We start from the raw sequence: 19,521 nt of genomic DNA, 5'->3' as shown, positions 1-19,521 counted from the left end.
AAAGTAATAAACTCCATATTGATGTCACATACTTTAATTCTCCATTGCCTCAATGCTTATCACTGAGCACTGGTGTTTAAAAGTTAAGTACATTGTATATAACATGACAAGTAAGCATTGGAAATGACAGGGCATGTTATAAAGTAGCTAACATTAGTAACAGAGTTGGTAAGTCTGACTCTAGTCTGACAAGGTCTCACTAGTCAGACCGATGCGTTGCTAACTGATGAAGCCCCTTGGATAAGAGGCGAAACGTCTTCCTAGACAAATACAAGTCCAGTTGCCTATGATTTAATATGTTGCCCAGAGATAACTATGGCCTGCAATGAATGAGGATATCCATAGACATAGCTGACATTAGTTAGCCAAACTGAAAGTTAGGGCTTACGCTGGAAACTAGCTCAAGACTTGAGGATGGAGCCACTGATTATTTCTCAGCTAATGTGTAAGAAATGGTACAAAAAGAAACTATTTATGCACCTAATGCTGTACTTTATTATTTGGGTACGTTTTGAATGACTTTCCACAATGCTGTTTAAAAAAACAAACAAACATTCTTGCTATTTAATTTCTCAGTTGCCTGAGGACCCCCCCATCCCCTCACAGATCACCTATGCTGACTTCCAGGCAGTGAAAAACAAAGAGTTGTATTGTGTAAAACTGAGGTGTGGTGCTGCGGGAGAGGAGAGTTTTGGATAACATTATCTCAAATTACATCGAGATCTCTGTCAGCATTACATGTACAGCTTGGCCCCAGTCTTCAAGAAAGGTCTTTGTGGTATTTTATGTACTGAAAAACATTTGCATACTTAATTTGTGTGTTAATTAAAGGAAAATTTTTATTTTGCCACTGGCAAATGACAAATACTGTCTTTATCACACCTGTGAAAACACAAAACAAACTTGTGTAACTATAGCAAAAAGTTGCTAATAAGTATGGAGGAAGTGCAGCACTTTACACCAACATCTCTGCTTTTCTGTTGCTAATTAAAACTTTCCCAGTTCTTTTCAGCGGCTCATCGTGTTTGTCACTGATGAAGAGGATTAACACTGTTGTCCAACAGAAGTGAAGACTGGGTTGAGGTCTGTTCTAACACCATCTGTCACTTTGGCACGGCATTGCAGCTTTGGAGCCTTTTCTTTTCTTTCCATTTGCACTCACTTTCTGTTTTTCTCTCACAGATTTCTAAAGGATAGCAAAATGGTGATAGCATGGAAACTGCTCTTGTCTGTGGTTGTAGCTACTTCCCTGGAAAATATTCATTAGGGACAGAAGTGAAGTGAATGAAGAGGAGACCTCTGACAGCTACTGTGGCACTTCCAAAGTTACCAAATTAGAAACACTGACCTTGTTTGATGGTGATAGACCGTTTATTTTGTTAAAACTTTATCAACTTTTATTTAGTATTTCCAGTATTTTTGAAATAACATAACATAACGTACAGAAGGCACTTACAAAAACAAGTTAAATTACAGATGCTGTTATCATAAACATTAAATTACTGATTAAAAAAACCCCCAACATAATAAAAGAATGATAAAGACAAAAATGACAGCACCATTGGCAACCTTTGAACAGTACATCTCAAATAAAATTTAGCATGATTTGAATCTACAGTACAATAAGAACAATACTCATTTGTTATCAATGTAATAATGCCCAAGCTATGTTTTTGATCATTAAGATAAAAAGATTAAAAGACATATTGTTTGCTTTTACTTCACTAGTCAGAGGTGTTTTTTATTTTTTATTTTTTATATATTAGGCTTTGTGGTTTGAGCACTGTGCAAGTCTTGGTACATCTCTATCAGGCGAGTGGCCTCTCTCTGCCCCGACAGCAATGCACCATGGGTAGTGGAATAGTATTTTCTGTGGGTGGCCTCTCCGGCGAACAGGACCTGCAGAGGCTGAGGGAGGGGGGGGGGGGGGGCAAAGAGAGAGGGAGAGAAGCTTTTAGAAGAGAAAATCATTTTCAAAACAAGATCCATCCATCTGTCAGCTTGACATTGTTGGCCTCACGTGCAGCACAGTATTTTCTATTTCCATCACCGATTCCCTTGTTAGTGCTGAACATGTAGGCGGCCACAGCGACCTTCCTGAGGGCTGAGGATCTCTTTTTTTGACACGGCCGACAGACGTCCACAGACAGGTCATGCTGTTCCTTCAGCTGTGTCAAGTGAGCATGCAGAACCTCCACCCACAACAACCCCCCACCCCCCCACCCCACCCCCCTGGAAGATGCATCAGGTTTCATGGTCTAGACTGCTGGCCAGGGGTCAGCATTCATAACCCAGCTGTATTTGCTCTGCATGTGCTGGGATGTGACATAGTAGTGAAGACATGTCCACATTAGCCAGATGCCCTCAGAGTGTGTGCTGAGATTGTAAACAACCAAATGTACAGTCGGTGAAAAGTAGCTACAGCCCAGACCTACAGTACATACCAGCTCAACTAACATGATTATTATTATAGAACTATTGTAGGAAATGTATATTTGGTAAAAACATGATTGCCTTAAAACAAACTTTTGTAATTTGATAGTAGTAATTATGAACAATTTGGACAAAAATGTAAAAAAAAAAAACGGTTATTTCTAGATAATTTCCTGGGAAATCATGGACCAATAAAATAAAGCATTACGCAACATTTTTAGTGTTTGTATTTGCTGATACCTTGAAACACGAAGGAACTTTTTCCATTTATCTAATTTCAAACACAACTCACTGTGTTGTCATCTTAACAGCACCAGTAACTGGCTTCTGGTGAGTCGAGGCACCTTTCACCAAATTCATCATGATAAACCTCAGCTGCATTAGAGGTGTTTCATTTCTACGTATGTCCAACCCATACTGAGAGCTGTCTCACCGGAGCCTTGGTGCTGTTGGCGTAGGGCAGCGGCATGGCCAGCCTCTCACAGTCCTCACCACTGGAGCCAACCCTGGTGAAGGAGTAGGAGCCTCGGATGTGGGGGTTACTGCCCCAGGAGGAGCGCAGGACACGTCGGGGCTTTGGAATGTCAGGATTCCCTGTGGGTGGAGTCAGTAAAGATAGCGGAGGGAGAAACGTGACGTCAATTACTGACAGTGTGGTGACTTAAACAAAAGAAATCCAGTGCGTGACAGAATGAAACCAGTTCATATTAAGAATGTGGCGGCTATGAGTTGAGGCCTTTTACTGGAACGTCCCATCTGCCAGCACTAATCAACGTGTGACCCTCTGTGAGCAGAGAGGCACCAGCGAGTCTATATGTAATTAAGCGACAGCTGAGGGGATTAAACCGCAATGACCTGAATGAGAAATGTGTGTGTAGTTTCTGTAGTAATGTAGAGTCAGCATCCATAGGAAGCCCACTGACCTCACCAAGAAGTGACGGCCACTGCTCCAGCACTCGTGCTCTGACCCATTTCTGAGGCAATCACTTCACCAAGTTATAATCTCAGATTTTTCTCCTTGCGCATTCATAATCTACTGACATTGAAAGTGAGTCAGCCTGTTAGTCATGTGATTGTATTTCATGTTGCAATCACCTTGAAAAAGCTTCATTTTTTTCTCCTGGTAAACTTCCGTGTTGCACAAGAAGTGTGTGTGTGTGTGTGTTTTCAACAACTCGCAGCAGCAACACTGACTAAGCCCAAGGGAAAATATAGCACTGAAGCCTTTTGTGTGCATTTGTGTCACAAGGAAAAGGAGCGATTGATCAAATGTCAGTTAAAGAAAGGCCTCTTCACTTTATCGAACACATGATCGCTACACTAGCTTTTGTGGCAGATACACCAGACCCTGTAGCTGATGCGCACTGGACTAAAAAAAAAAAGAAAAAGACACCTGAGTCATTGAGCTGTATTATCTGTCAGCCTTTTTCTAATGAAAACAGCCTCTTACGTCACAGCTGCAGCTTATGTCATTTCCTTTATATGGAACACAATGACCCTGCCCAAGTCACAGTTCGCATGAGTCACTGAGCTGACGGACTCAGTCAAGGTTACACTGAGATCACTGATTCCTCCTAGAAACATAACTGAAGTTGGAAGATGAAAATTGATCCTGTTTGCTTTCTGTCATAATGTCTCACAATGTAAGTCAGAGTTAAAGGGATAGCTCAACATTTTGCCATAATCCCACCCATAATAGTGGTAGGTTCATTACCTTTAATTATCGGTGCATTTTGTTTTGAGATCCGTGGGGCAGAGAGACGAAGCGAACACAATGGAGGTGAATGGTACTGGTCACCTGTCCCTCAAAACTCATCAAATACACAATCCAACAACTCCAAAACGCTCTTATGGAAAAGTTGTGACCTCCACATTTGCCACACCATGAAATAATAATGTAACATAACGAGACAGAGTTGTTTGAGGCAAATTTGTAGCCGGAACTACATTGCAGACACGGCTGCTGGGCGGAGTGATTTAAAAGGCGCAATGTTACATAATGCGCAATGTTACATAATTATACATGATTATTTCATAGTGTGGTGAATGTGCAGGTCACAACTTGTCCACAAGAGCATTTTGGAGTTGTTGGAGTGTGTATTTGATGAGTTTGATGTGGAACAGGGGACCTGCACTGTTCACCTCCACTGTGTTCACTGAGCAACTTGCGTCTTTGCCCCACGGATCTCAAACAACATGCACCGTTAACCTACTTCAATGACGATAGGGATTATGGCAATGGGCAAATTTGCCAAAATGTTGAACTATCCCTTTAATGAATGAATGAAAAGGCAAAAACAAAACAAATGGCTGAAAATGTTGTTAAGAGGATAAATGAAGGGGAAGCAGATTGTAAAGCTCTGTTTCCATGAGTGTGTATTTCCTGACCTGTAAAGCGCCTCAGCAGCTCAGTGCAGGTCTCGGCCACTGTTTCGTCATCACAGCGCTCCATGTACAGCGCCTCTTGCCCACATATCCAGCCGCTCAGCATATAGCCGTAGCGCTCTGGCGGGTAGAGGACGTCAAAGCTGCATATCTTCTTGTACCACAGCTCCTCGGGGTAGACCAGCTGTTCGAGCTGAGCCTCGTCCTCCCACACAAACTGGATGCTGTTGCACTCGGGGCTCCAGAAGGGCTCTTCGAACTCCAAGAATATCTTATCGGTGGTGCTGATGCCCAGCTTATCGATGGCAAGCACCTTGTCCTCGGGCAGAGAGGGGGAGAACATGGCTTCGTGGCTCTGCTTCAGCACGCCCAGAGAGGCCGTCACGATCACGTGGTCGGCCGTGATCCACTCCTCGTCTTCGCACTCCACGCAGATGGGGTGACCCAGGATCAGAGGGTCCTGTTGAGGTTGGCAGCTGTGGTTATTTTCATTGTGGTTGTTTTCCTGGTTGGTGTTGGAGCTGTTGGCGATCACCTCCTGACGCTGTGTCGAGTAGTTCCAGTGGATGCAGCGGACCGGTTTGCTAAGGCAGATGGTGCGGGAGGGGATATCCTGGGCCAGGAGCTCCACGATCTTCATGAAACCTTCAGGAATGACGTAATGTGCACCGGGGATCTCTGTCCACTCACCGAACTCACTCAGAGACACCTCATCCATACTGGGAGAGCTGCTTTCACAACTCTCCACCTGAAACAGAGGAACAACCCAGAGAATCAGATTAGCCTCAATTCTCGTACTCGCAGCTAAATTACCTGCTGTTACATCTAAAGACCACCTTTGCAGACACGTCCTTTGCATTTTAAATTCTTTACACCCTTTAAATCCACACTAACCCGTCTACAGCTGCAGCTCTGAACACACCACCATCATTAAACTGGTTTAAACATGTTGGAAACTCATATGTTTAATTTAGAGGCCACCTACTGTGGGTGTGTAATGAAAAAGCAAAAATACTGCTGCTGCTTCTGCCTCATTAGCCAGTGAACCAGCGTGGTAGCAGATACCTGGTGGCCAATGAGCCTCTATCTCTTCTGTGTTGTATTAAGAAACAGAAACGTGTGTGTGTGTGTGTGTGTGTGTGTGTGTGTGTGTGTGTGTGTGTGTGTTGAAGCACATGGAGTACTGCCAAAATCAATAAAGTTACTGGTATGAAACTGCAGTGAAACAAAACATCAATTTAATTTCTTTAAGAGTTAGGTGTGGCAGTTTTAACTGAAATGTTTTTTTGATGACATCCTCTTGTTACATGGACACAGACCATAAAAAAGCACAGCCTTATATGAAAAACTTGTGCAACTACTGATTTGTCTTGACTTCCTATATGAGGTTCAACGATTTTGCATGCATCAAACGATTTGATGATTTATTCATTTGTTCACTGTCAGAAAATGAATGAATCTCAATTTCCATCATCAATTAAACTTTACACTCATCTCTTTTTCTTGAAAATATTTTAAAACAATGTATAAAGGATATCATTTGGAGTTTAGAGTTGCTGACAGGCAAATGTTTTCTCTACTCTTTAAAGTCTTTGTGCTAAAATAAGATAACTGGTTGTTGGACAAACATGAGAGTGGTATCAATCTTCATTTTTCACCAGTGTTTTCCTAAATCATTTATCAAGTAAACATGGAAAACATCAGCTGCTTCTTGTAGCTTCTCACTTACGGCACTCTTCACTTTCCCTGTATTTTTTCTGTCCTTTCTGACATTTTACGGACTAAAGAATTCCTACAGAAAACAGTAACCAGATTAATTGATAATTTAAACAATTATTATTGTTAGTCTGATCACACTTCTTTGTGAGAATATTGTCTTTCTATGACAGAATGAAGCCTATGTGTTTTTTCTACTATTGCACATTCAGGCTGTCAGAATAAAAGTCCTGCTAAGGGTTAGGAGTTTGGGTTAGACTAGCTAGCCTGAGTAAACCACAACTTTCAAATGTGCAGTAAGACATAAATACAAAAAAACAGCTGTGCTTTAAGCCCTTGCCTGAATATTTGTCAGTGGATATTTGAATTAGTTTACGTGGAAGTAAATAAAAGCTCATAATTACTGTCTGATTAGCAAACCAATCTTTTGTAATTAATAGCTAACTGCTGAGTAATAAACCTAACTATTAGTGCCAGCAGGAGAACAGATTAGATTAGATCAAACTACGCTCTGCCTCATTTCCCACATATTTGAGTTGATGATTCTTGAATGTTTGTATAGGTTTAGGGCCTTTGCAAACATTCACCATGCTTTACCTCATTTTAATAAGCAGACAAAATGAGGATATGAGAAACCCAGGAGACGATACACTGCCACACACTCACAGAGAGACATGGGTAGAGAGAATGTGCACACACACCTTGAGGTACTGTTGAAGCATGGACAGTTTGAGCTTCTTGGTGCTCTCAGGATCATCGAGATCCAACATGATCCTCTTGCGCACCAGATCTCGTGTAAAGATGCCGACACTGTTCTGGCTCTCGGCGCAAACTGGCTTCCCGTCCTGGAAGAACTCCTGAGTCAGCTCGTACACCTGAAAGAGAGTGAAAGGTGATAAATAATTGCTGCCACCCTCTCCATCGGCACCTTTCAAAAGGAAAGGACTTACATAAAAGGCAGTCAGAAAAGATTCTGAAGAAAATTGTTGCTGCATGTGAATGCTGGGTTGTGTTGATGGAAACTGGTCTTTGTGATAACACATCCTTCCCTAGAAAGGCGTTGTTTTCACAAATACCAGTTTGGGTTGTTTGTCAGCTTGAACTTAAATTACCGGTAATCAATTAGATAATGAAGAAAAACAGATCATTTAAAAAAATGAAATGGTTAGTTGATAGAAACATCTGAACTTCTTTCCCTCAACAATAAGAAAAAGAAAGAGTACGACCCGGAACATAATGAATCGTCTTTATATGATGCAAATTATGACAATCATCAAGGTGAGAAACACGTTCTACGTCTACAGGTCATCATGTCAGGGCCAGTTGAAATTCTTCTTTCTGAGTCAAGGCAACCGAAAGTAGAAAATGCATCTGATATCTAGTGCAGCCAGTTATACAGAATAAGCACAAGAGAAACTAAAAGGAATATGAACCGATGACTGAGAGGGCAACCAAATAGAACAGAAGCCAAAATATTCTCTGTATTTAAGTTGTTTAAACTGCCATTATGCCCCTGAATGTGTTTGAGTGTGAAATACCCAGTAGATTTATCATCATTTTTGACCTCGAGGCCACAAGGTAGACGCACAGAAAACACAAGTGTACAAGGCTTGACAAAAAAAACCAAAATGGCTTCTGTAAGTTCTTCATCTTCCCTCCGTAACTGCTTTTCCAGACTTGACCCACTTAGATGCTGCTACAGAGCAGAGAGCAGAGGATTGACTGGGCTGACAAAAAATGGTCATAGCTTGTTAAAATCATCATGCTTTGGTGCTCATTTGATTGGAGCCCCTCAAGGCGGAGGAGATGTTTAATAGTGCTGTCGTGGACATAGACAGAGGTTCGATGGAGAGACTCAACTCCTGAACATATTGTTTTCCCATTTTGTTTCCCCTTACTGAGCTTTAAGGTTGGAAAAATCATCTTGCTCTGTACTGTCTGACAGCATCGTGTATATATCCACTTCTCAATTGATGCCATAGACAATGACAAAAACAGTCAAACCATTATTCCTATACCTATTCATCACATGCAAATATTCTACATATGCTGTGCATCAATTCTTACCAGATAAATGTTTAGCATCTGTAAAAAAAATAAAAAAATAAAAATAAAAATAAAAGAGCTCTACACTAGAATCTGGGATATAAATTATATAGTGAACAGTACTTGGCTGTGACCTCAATATTGTGCATATTCTGCAGGGTGCAGGTGTGAATTGATATCTGCACCTGTGTGTTTGTGAGCCCCCTCACCTTGTTGTACACGTCACTGAACTCTTCCACCAGGTCCTTGGGGATCCTCTTCCCGACGTTGGTCTGGTAGTGAGCCACGCCATTCTTGGTGTACAGGCTGATGCGTCCCACGCTCCGCTCCCCGTCCGTGGTGTGCTCCAGCAGCCCGTTGTCCTCCGCCAGATGGTACACTGGGTTCCCGTTGGCCCCATGGATCCAGGTGGCTCCGAGCTCCAAAGTAGCTTTTCCTGCACAGAATAAAACACCACAAAAGAGTGAGTGAGAGTTTGAAAAAAAAAGAAAGAAGCATTGATGGCTTTGAACGTCACTTCAGTGGCTTTAAACAAATCAGTAGCTGTGTATAAAGTCTGCTTTGCTAAGGTACAAACACATTATCAGGCAGTTCAAGAGAGAAAGGTCAACTCAATTAACGAGACCCGCTGGAATATAATTAATTATATAATTTTCGTGAGGATGATGACGTCACTCACACAATGCTCATCTTCTTTACATTAAATTATGTAATGTCACCGGGCCAGTGCACACTGACAAAAAAAGGATATATGCCTCTTCGATTACGAAAGGTCTGAGTACGTAAACAAGCATCTACATAACAGATGCATTATCCATGTGCCCGACTCACAGGTTTACATTTAACATTGTTGTACAAGTGAGTGTGTAAACACATGACCTCTTTGGTACACCTGCTGTATCAGCACTACGAGCAGATGTTGTTCTACACTTGTTTTGGAGATTGTTGTGCAATTATAGAACAAAACCTGCACCTGTTGTCCACTTTGTTGGCAATATGTGTGAGCATCAGTCCAACGATCATTTGTGTGATTGTGTGAATGAATGCTTCCTGGACTTGACAGTTTTGCAGCATTTGCCCATCAGAGTTAATGTAATATCAGGGGAAAACAGAGATGCGCAATACTTTGATATGGAAGAGGCCTTGCACAGATTTGATCTATTTAATACATATTGGCATCATGGGGGTAACAACCCTTAAGCTATGGGCTGGTTCAATTTTGGGAAATGCCTGGCAAGATTCAGATGAGAAGATCAATATTACTGTCAGATCTTTAAAAAAAAAAGGCTATAGCCAGCTGATGGTTAGCTTAGCTTAGCATTAAAACTGGATACAGAGGGAAACCGCTAGCCTACCTCCATCCACAGGTTCAGCGTTGGCCTACCAGGACAGAACAATGTCTCTCCATGTCTTTTTAAACCTATTTTATACCACTTCATGCTTTAGTTTGAATGCATGTTTTACAAAATGAAAAGTGCATACATGGAGTTACATTGAACCAAACAAATGTTGCAAATGTTATCATTTAGCTTTAGGGAAACAGGGACGTGTCCTCTCACCGTGCTGAACGCTGTGTACTCGCCCGCCGATGTGGTCCGATGCCTCTAGTACAGTGACATCCGTGAAGCCGTTTTCCAGTAGGATCTTAGTTGCAGCAAGGCCGGCCAAGCCAGCACCAATCACTACTATTCGAGGCTGCCGATGAGTGCGTAGCCCGCTACTAAGAGGATCATCAGTGCTGTCTGACGAAATTTCACAACTTTGCATGCCGTCCAAGCTCCGCTTCGATGGAGTCTGAGGACAAAAGAAAGACAGGAGACATACGTTGTAAATGGCACAAATGAAATCAATGATAGTTTTGTGTGAAACAAAGAAAACTCAAAGTATTGTACAGTTGTTATAGCCTTTACATGACATGAAATACCTTCAAAACAATATACTTTAGAGAAAGCAAGTCTGGACTGCAAACAATGCTTGTTGGGTGAATCATATTAGGTTGGATGCCTATCAGCAGCTGCCTGTTCCCTGGAGAGTATTTTCTGCTTCTGATCATTGCTTCTCTCTGCTGATGCAGTTTGACATATATTATCACAGGTTTATGAATTATTAACCACGATATAAATTAGTTTTTAGTGGCACTGAAAGATGTTTAAAACATGTTGTGTTTGGAAACAATGGAGCCTCCAAAGACAGAACATATTTTTAATGTGCACACACACAATAATCCAGAAAAAAAATCTGTATCTGATGCTTTATGTTAAAATAAATATCATATTTCAAGGCTTGGGAGCTCATTGAGAAACAGATTTCCCCATATTTCAGCCACCTGACTCTTCCTGATTACCTGCTCACCTGTTCCCCCTGTATAAGCTACTGTATATACTGGCGCGTTTCCTCCCACTCTCTGCCAGGTAACCTGTTGTGCCTTCCAAGCTGTATCTTTCCATTTGACTGCTTCCCTTTTGCCTGCTTTTCCTGTCTACCTACTGTATTCCCAACCATTGTCTAAACCCCTGCTTCACCTATTGCTTGTCCCTGCTTGTTTTGTCTGCTGAGCCTTACGTTATCCTGAAGCCTGACGGCATTATGGACGGTGGTGTTGCTGTTACATAATAATTTTGATTAATTTTTCAATGCCGCGAGTGCCACAAGTTTAAATTCCACTGATCCCGCCCCACAGTACTGGTCTCAAAACTTGGGCAAAGTGTTTGCAGATTTGGAGCACACACATAATGTGTCCTGTTTTGAGCTCTGCAGCTGTGCAGGTTTATTAAGTGCTGACTGTACAGACCTCTTTTATAGCTGATAATGCTGCTTATTGGCATCCACCCTAATATGGCCCACGTTTACAGCTGTGTTTATAACCATGATTAACTTAATTTTTCTGTGACATGTTTATAGCGTTCCACCTAACTCCAACTCTTCATTGAGCACAAGTCCAAACTAGAAGTCCTGACATAGACCGCATTATCAGCGAACAGACCACACACGCACGCACACACACACACACACACACACACACACACACACACACACACACACACACACACACACACACATACATACACACACTTTTATTGGAGGGACAGTTACATTAAGGGTGAGGATACACAAGTGACCTTGTTACAGAACACAAGGCTGCTCACTCAGTATGTAAGGACAGCTGCCTGTAAGAAGGACACAGTGTGTGTCTTTTCAGAAGATGTTCATGTTCAGACCAATAGAGAAATGTACTAAGGAGCTACAGAAGTCAGAAGGTGCACTGTTAGTTGACAGACAATCTCTTCTCGTGCGTAACTGTATCAATTCATCTGAGGTGAGACTGTGATACCCTGCTGTTACACACATATGCACCCATACATAAATACACATTGCCTACTCCCCGCTTTGTTACCACAGCAACGCTAGACACATGGAGCCGTACATATGGTGCAGTGTAGAAAATACACACTGAGTTTCCTTCAAGTTGAGCTCACACAGCACAGACAGCTCAGTGGATTAAATATTTCATACTATATGAGTTAGTCATGAGTCACTCTATTCATTAAATCATCTTTCATGAGTTGTTATTTATTCTCCTCTTACTTGCCAGAACTCAGTATGTGCAGTATATGGATTACTGCGACCCAGTATAGAGGTCAAGGTTGGTAACTATGAACTTTGACGTCTGAGAAACTGTACTGTAAGCACATTGACCACGCAGTCAGATGACAAAGGCAGTCAAAGAGGAAACCGCCAGCCAGCGCTGCAAGAAAAAGATGCACGTGGTTGGATTAAGTAGAAGTGAGAAGACTGTGTGATGTCAGACACGTAAAGAGGGCGTACCATGGACGGTTTTCTTTGAAAATCTCTGTAACTTCCTGTTTCACATTCTAGCAGAGCTGTGGTCAACAGCTGACCTTTAACACAGATGTGGGTTAAGGCTGCTAATCTGACCTGACCTCACGACCCCTGTCTTGAATGTGGGTCGAACACCGCTCAGATTTACTAAACCGGCATTTCTATTAGAAGTGGCACGATGACAATATATATCAGGAAACAATATAACTCCGTCTGTTGTCTGAGATTTGGTCATACTGGTTTTATTGCTCATTCGTTGCACTATACTCTACTTTATAGCCTTCCTGCTTGTTTTACGCCTTTATAACCACTGAAAAAAGCAACGTCATTCTTATACTGATTATTGTAAATGGAGATCATGATAATAATGCCTATATTGCACGGTTATGATTCTTGCATCAGGATGGATTATTGATTTGTCAGGTAACCAGATCCATACTTTTTTACTATATCATTGTGGTATACAATTTACACTAAAGGTACACACAACACAGCAAAAACATAAATAGTTTCATTCATGGTGATATTAAAAAAAGAAGTTTGATGTTAATCAAATGCTAAAATATTAATAACAGAATGAATTCAAACAAACCTTAGATGAAAAGGCCTGTGTGTGATTTCTTCGTGTTATTTGCTTGTTGGTTTTGAATTGAGGCTATTTCCTGTGTTGTTGCATGTACTGTACAGTTGGTTTCCATCAAGCGTTTTCATTATTTTCATGACCATCACTGCTGCTCTTTTATAATCTGCACTTGTTGGTGATCAGGGTCATGGGAGGACACTGCTTTGTGGCAAACAACAAATGTAGACAATATATCTGACAAAAGCTGGATGCATCAGTAGGTGGTATTGTTGCTGTTTGCTGTTGTATATTGTTCCTGCATTTGTTGTCTTATTCCTAAATGCAGTTGTATGTTTTTCTCTGTCAACTGTTGACCCGTGAGCACAATAGTTTACTGTGTATGGGGATGTTTTTTCAAATAGTGACAAATTTGTATGGGGAGCAGTTTGTATTCTATTCTATTCTAGTCTATGTAATTTCTCTCAGCTATAGCTAGTGAGTAGCACATAAACTGGGCAGTAATATCCAGGCATGTCAACATATCTATATCTGATTTTTTTAATCTAATGTCTGTGAAATTAAGTTTCAAGATCATAATCTGACTGATGTACTGTGAGTCCAGCATTGGGGTCATCATAAAACTGTGTTTGTAACGTGCTTTTTTTTTTTTTTTTTTTTTTTAAATTGCTGCATCTAGAAGAAAAGTTAATAAGAATTTTGGCCATGTTGTCACAAATCCTGACTCTGTTTCCAACCCCTGACTCTCCAGTGACAGAGTGACCAAGCTTTATTACTCATTAGATAAGGCTGATCAGGTCAGAGGATTGCGACATCTTACTGTAATGCACATGAAATGACTGAAACATCTTTGGACCCTCTCTCTGGGAGGAACCACTTTCCCCTGATTCTATACAGTAGATACTTTTTGATTTTAAGGGACAGCTACAGATATGATTCATGGGCAGCGTTTCATCACTTCACACACTGGCCTCTCTGACAGATTGCGCATCCCTCCATGGTTGCTTGCTTGTAATTCTGCGGCTGGTTTGAGCACTCGCCACATGTCACCACTCCATGGTCTCCGCCACCACCGTAGATTAATTTGTGGGCCGGGCTTGGGTGGATAGGCAGCTCAGGCTGGGGTGGAGTTAGTAAGAGGAGGGAGGAGGAGGAGATGGTGGTGGGAACGATGGGGGTGGGCTGGCTATCACTGACCTAGAAATGGCAATCTGCAGTACAGTGCTGGTGGCCTTTTCAATAGCAGAGCTGCTCTGAGCGGGATTATCTTTAATGACTTTGTGTGTGTGTGTGTGTTTCTGTCATTTTTATTGCTATGGCCTTTAATTTTGGGCACAACTCTTTCCAGCTGTGTTCACCCGCATCTGCATTTCCTTGATCAGTTCCATGGAACATGTACGTATTATTTATAACGCACGCATGATAAGAATCATTTCTACATCCCTGTCTTTGTAAAAAAAAAAAAAAAAAAAAGCAGCATAATCTGAAGGTTTTGTGCCAAAGGCCTCACATTCCACACTTCTCTCCTAGCTCTGATTCTTCCCAAACTGGGATGATGGAGTAGAGGCAACACACACACGCACACTCCACCGCTCTGCTACTGTGCAAAACCAGACTGGATGTTCACCTGATGCAGATAGAGCAGACAACAGTCAACCCAAGAGACTATTGTAGTAGGCTACTGCCAAATATAAACACAAGTTACAGAAGCAAAGCCTAGGTGCATCCAGTCAGAAAGACGGAGCGATGACAGGCAAATCATCACCACTGAGACAGATAGATAGATAAACACATGATAATTAATGATGGATGAAATGTTAACATTCATTTTTCTGCATAAAGAAACACTTCCATGACTATTACTACTTTACTGTTTGTAGGTTAAAACTAACTTAACCCAAAAAACATGTAGGCTATAAACCATTTATACTTGAATAACTGGTGGATTAAAAACTTGTAATGGTGTAATTGAAGTTAAATGGAGATTAGATTGCATATGAGTGAAAATCTGTTATATTTTCTTGGCTTGACCTGACCTGACACTGTTTTTTAGTCCAAGCATTAGCAGCCTAAATGTTTTTTGTTTGTTTGTTTTTTGGCACCACTAACTAAGCTTATACCCTCAGTAAAGTGTGTCCCCAAAGTATCAATAATAAAATGAGGTTAAACAACTTTTAACAGTGTTGTTTGCAGTTAACAATGAGAGTGAAGACAGAGCAGAGACAATGAGGAGCAGGCTGTTTGATCCACTCTGTCAGTCTATATATGCTGGGAACTCACAGTCTTTACTGCCACGTATAAGCTGAGATGCCGAAGCGGCCGCAGTTTAACTCACACACACATCAAACTTGTGTGAGTTACTGGTTGTCTGTCAAACTCATCATGAGACGAGGACACAACGGCACCTCTACACACTGGAAATACATAAATAAAGCGAAAAGGTGAGGGGAATTTTTTTTTCAAATAAACCCACTTTGCTCCAACCAGAGCAATCTGTCCCGTTTAAAAAGCCCCCCCCCCCCCTCTCTCTCTCCCTCTCTCTCTCACTCACTCACACGCAGCCACAATACATCAGTGTGTTTGATCTGATCCACCGCGGTTTGGTTTCACCGGTTGTTTTTGTGAAGCGTTTTTCGTCTTTATCAACACACACAACTGGGTGACATTCACTATCATGTGTCCTCTGATAACTCCACTAGCCTTACATCAGCTGCTCTCACAATATTTCCAGCGATTCACTGACAGCCCTGTTCTTTTTTTGGTCAACATTTCAAATCTCAGCCCCTACCGTCGCCGTCCCACCGCTGTAAACAACCAGTGTGATAAATGTGTTGTGAGCGGAGCAGCTGCTTACCTGACACTCTTGGTCTTCAGCTTTTTAAATCTCTGAGCGCTCCGCTCTCCTTTGTGCCGTTTTCCCTCAGACCGGCTCCGCTTTGTATTTATGCCTGGAAACCAGAAGCAGCCAGTTTTCCTGTGGCCGCTGCCTCCTCATTAATTATATATGACCGCTGATGACGACAGAGACCAGCCCTCCACTGAGTGAGTAAGCCCACTGCTGCGTAACACACACACACACACACACACACACACACACACACACACACACACACACACACACACACACACACACACACACACACAATAAGTAATTTAGGTGTTGAATGAAAAGCTTTCAATTCCAAGTTTTTGTCATCCTCATTTAATAATGAGGGTATTTTACAGCTAAGGCGACTATGGGGTGAATTGTAACATTTCACATGGTGTTTGAGACTAAACCATACATTTTCTGTTTGTGTTGCAGAGATTTATAACACTTATGCCACATGTGACTTGTTTGTATCACATTTTGAACACACTGGCTTAACCCTTACTGTTCGGGTCAAATTTGACCCGTTTTGACATTTGACAGCAGAAAAAATACCCTAAACATCATTCTTTTAGGCTGAAATTGTATGACTTTTCCTAAAGTGACCCAAAATACACAAAAATGAAAATATTTTTAAATTGTATTTTGAACAGGTGCTACAAATTTTTAAACACTGAGGCTGTTTCGGGTCAAATTTGACCCGTATCTGTTTAGATGGATTTTAGATCCACCAGTGTGGGTCAAATCAAGGAAAATTGTGGTTTTAGGGAATCTTGAAACTGTGGAACTGTACAGGCCATGTTTGTGTGTATAATTTATGGGACAGTGGTGACAGAAACAGAGTTCAAGGGGGCCTTCGACACTGTCACGAGAACTGCCTGTGTTCCCACCACATTTGCCCAGGTTGCCACAGAGACAGACACCTGCTGGTCTTTGAGGGGGCATGGGGGAAACCTCGAAACAGTGAAATAGTAAAACAGCATAGTGGTGATCATACAGTATCGTGCACAAAGGGAACAGAGGTCATCTGAGGTCAAGGGGTGCCTTGACACAGACACGAGATCTGCACCTGCAAGCACCTGCACCTGCAATGTAATAAAACAATCTATAAAGTAACAAATTTGAATCAATTTGCGTTGGGAGGGTGGTGGTGGGGGGTCATGACATAGACGTTCCTGAGCTGCCATTTCTGTGACTGACATCATGGCAGCGAGACTTGGTACAACAGGCCCTTTATCTGATCTTCCAAAAGGAGGAGGTTGATAGTGATTTGGTGGAGGATGTGTCAGAGCAGGAAGACAATGCCAAAGAAAACCATATTATATATAAAGCAGGGAGAGTTCTTTTTTTTATAATAAGCATTTTATTATTTAATGTTTTTGTGTTCTAAGTGGTAAATGTTGAATTAATATTGATAATTATGATTTCTTATGATATAGCATTTAGCGTATAACATATAGCACAACAGTTCCACAAAGTTCATGCCATTTTAATTCAATGAAATATATTTAAATCATTGTGGCTTTTATGTGTTTATGTCTTATGTAGAACAGGATGTAATACTGTATAATAGTAGAAGTTTTTATCCAAAAACGAGTGTTGTAAAAGTTAAAAAATGCACTCTCCCTGCTCTCTGAATTTTTTTTAACACTTAATCATACATTAATTTATGTGTCATAGGCTATTTAAACATTCTAAATAGATCTGTAGTTTAAAATTCAATATAGACACTTACTATGAGGGAATTCATTGTCCGGGTCAAAATTGACCCGAACCATACTGTGAAGGTATCAAATTTAAACAGTATGTAAGGGTTAAAAGAGCTCCAAGATACAGACAGGAGTGTCAGAAATGTCTCCACTAGTGATCTTTTAGCTTTTATTGCTTGTATTTTTTATATATAGCCTACTATATCTATTCTATTTGTTCAGAATGGAATGAAATATTCATATATTATTTGCATATTGTCCATGTAGCTACTGTTTACATTTTGTTTTGTGTATTAATGTTTTGTGTAAAGAAGCACACTGTATGCCTTAGCCCACTATACAAGGGTTAGGGTTTGAAATCTGCTGTGTTTTGTGTTTCTTTGAAAAGCTACTTTAAGATTCCTGTTCATTTACAGGGCTTCATTCATGGGTAAAAAAAAAAAAAAAAAGGTAAATCCTAAACAATGAGATATTCATAACTGATGATAATTGGTAAGTGCTTATAGTTAAAGCAGAAGTAAGTGGTCCGGTCGTTTTCGCTAATGCTGCGTTCCAGGCAGGCTTTTGAAATCGTAAATTACAGCTTCAAGTCACAACTTACGACTTTGTAGCGTTCCAGGCAACCCACTCGTGTTTTTCCGACCTGTTTTACCAGTGAAAGTCACTATAACGGCCACTCGTAACTTCCGACCGGTGAACTCGTACCAGATCGAACTGGTACGACTTCACGGTCGGAAAAATACGAGTTTCCTTGAACGCACCATAACAGTCCTCGTCCCTACGTCGCCGCATTCACGGCGTCCCTTGGCTGCACACACAGCTCCTCTCTCCTCTCTCCTCATTGGATAAAAACTGTAGGATACGATAAATGTTTTCTCCTCGGCTCAGAGCAGAGCAGAGTGACTGACAGACCCGTGTTTCAGACCAAACACTCTATGTAAGTGATTGCTGTCGGAAGATACAACTATTTAAGACTTATATTAACACAAATATATCACTTACTTCTGCTTTAATGTACAGTATATAGGGTGTGCTTACGTAGAGTTGTGCAGTGATTGCAAACTGACCTCTTTGCACATTGGTCAATTTGGTTGGAAGTCGTGACTCTCACTCCATGGAGGCTGCTTTACTTCTGCATCCATACAGATTCATGGGGTTGGAGTGGCTGATGATCGCCCTGCTAAGGGGTTGTGTGTCGGTGGTCAGAAACACCAAAACATGGCAGTGTGGAAAGGCTACATTTCATTTGTCCTATCAGTTGCATGCTGTTTTGCCAGTTTCACGATCTCCACACTGGGCTTCAGGAACTAAATTATTTCACCTAAAGCATGATGATCAAGCGGACCAAGCCCAGTATAGCACTCGACTCCAGTCAAAAGGTCAAGATAACAACCGGCACACATCTTAAGTTCCGCATATATGAGAAGTTTTGCATTTATTAGAAGACGCCTTTTTGAATTTTTTGACACAACTTGTCAACACACCAACCCACTTGTAAATCAGAAATGTAAATCAGTCAACAAGGTAGACATATTCTAGATCGGTGTGTCTTGAACAAGAATATGACAACAATGAGTAAAACCATGACAGGAACGCCAGGACAAGACAAACAGAGGCAGCGTTGGCCTGGCATGTCATGATTCCACACAAAACAAACGTTTACAGATCAAATAAAAATGACTAAAGCAAAACAATGAATCCTTAATTTTCTTATTTTCCCATCAGTGCCACCCTCGACAGCATCATCATTTCCAAAATAATTATAAAGGACAAAGCACCCCAACCCAACCACATCATCACCTCAACCCAAAAACTGAACAAACCAACAAAAAAAGTGAATACAGTGAATAATATATTTATCAGCAAACTTAGCAGTAACAGTTTTTTGGGTTGTGGTTGGGGAAAACGTGTTTATGGTGTGTGTTCAATGACAAGACACAGTG

The 19,521-nt window shown here is 41.2% G+C and overlaps 1 protein-coding gene across 1 annotated transcript; it reads right to left on the bottom strand.

Moving 5' to 3' along the window:
* Positions 1–1,363: 1,363 nt before the first annotated feature.
* smox (spermine oxidase) lies at positions 1,364–15,959 on the bottom strand. Its single transcript, XM_084001531.1, has 7 exons — positions 15,855–15,959; positions 10,140–10,374; positions 8,790–9,016; positions 7,236–7,409; positions 4,822–5,566; positions 2,867–3,027; positions 1,364–1,908 (listed from the first exon to the last, which is right to left on the bottom strand). Exons 2-7 carry the CDS (start codon positions 10,345–10,347, stop codon positions 1,756–1,758), a joined length of 1,668 nt encoding a protein of 555 aa, XP_083857657.1. The 5' UTR covers positions 10,348–10,374; positions 15,855–15,959; the 3' UTR covers positions 1,364–1,755.
* Between the last annotated feature and the right edge of the window lie 3,562 nt (positions 15,960–19,521).

The sequence above is a fragment of the Trachurus trachurus genome, assembly GCF_905171665.1.
Source record: "Trachurus trachurus genome assembly, chromosome: 1".
In the NCBI taxonomy this organism is placed as follows: Eukaryota; Metazoa; Chordata; class Actinopteri; order Carangiformes; family Carangidae; genus Trachurus; species Trachurus trachurus.
The sequence above is the reverse complement of the archived record's forward strand: the minus strand, read 5'-3'. Positions and strand labels throughout refer to the sequence as shown.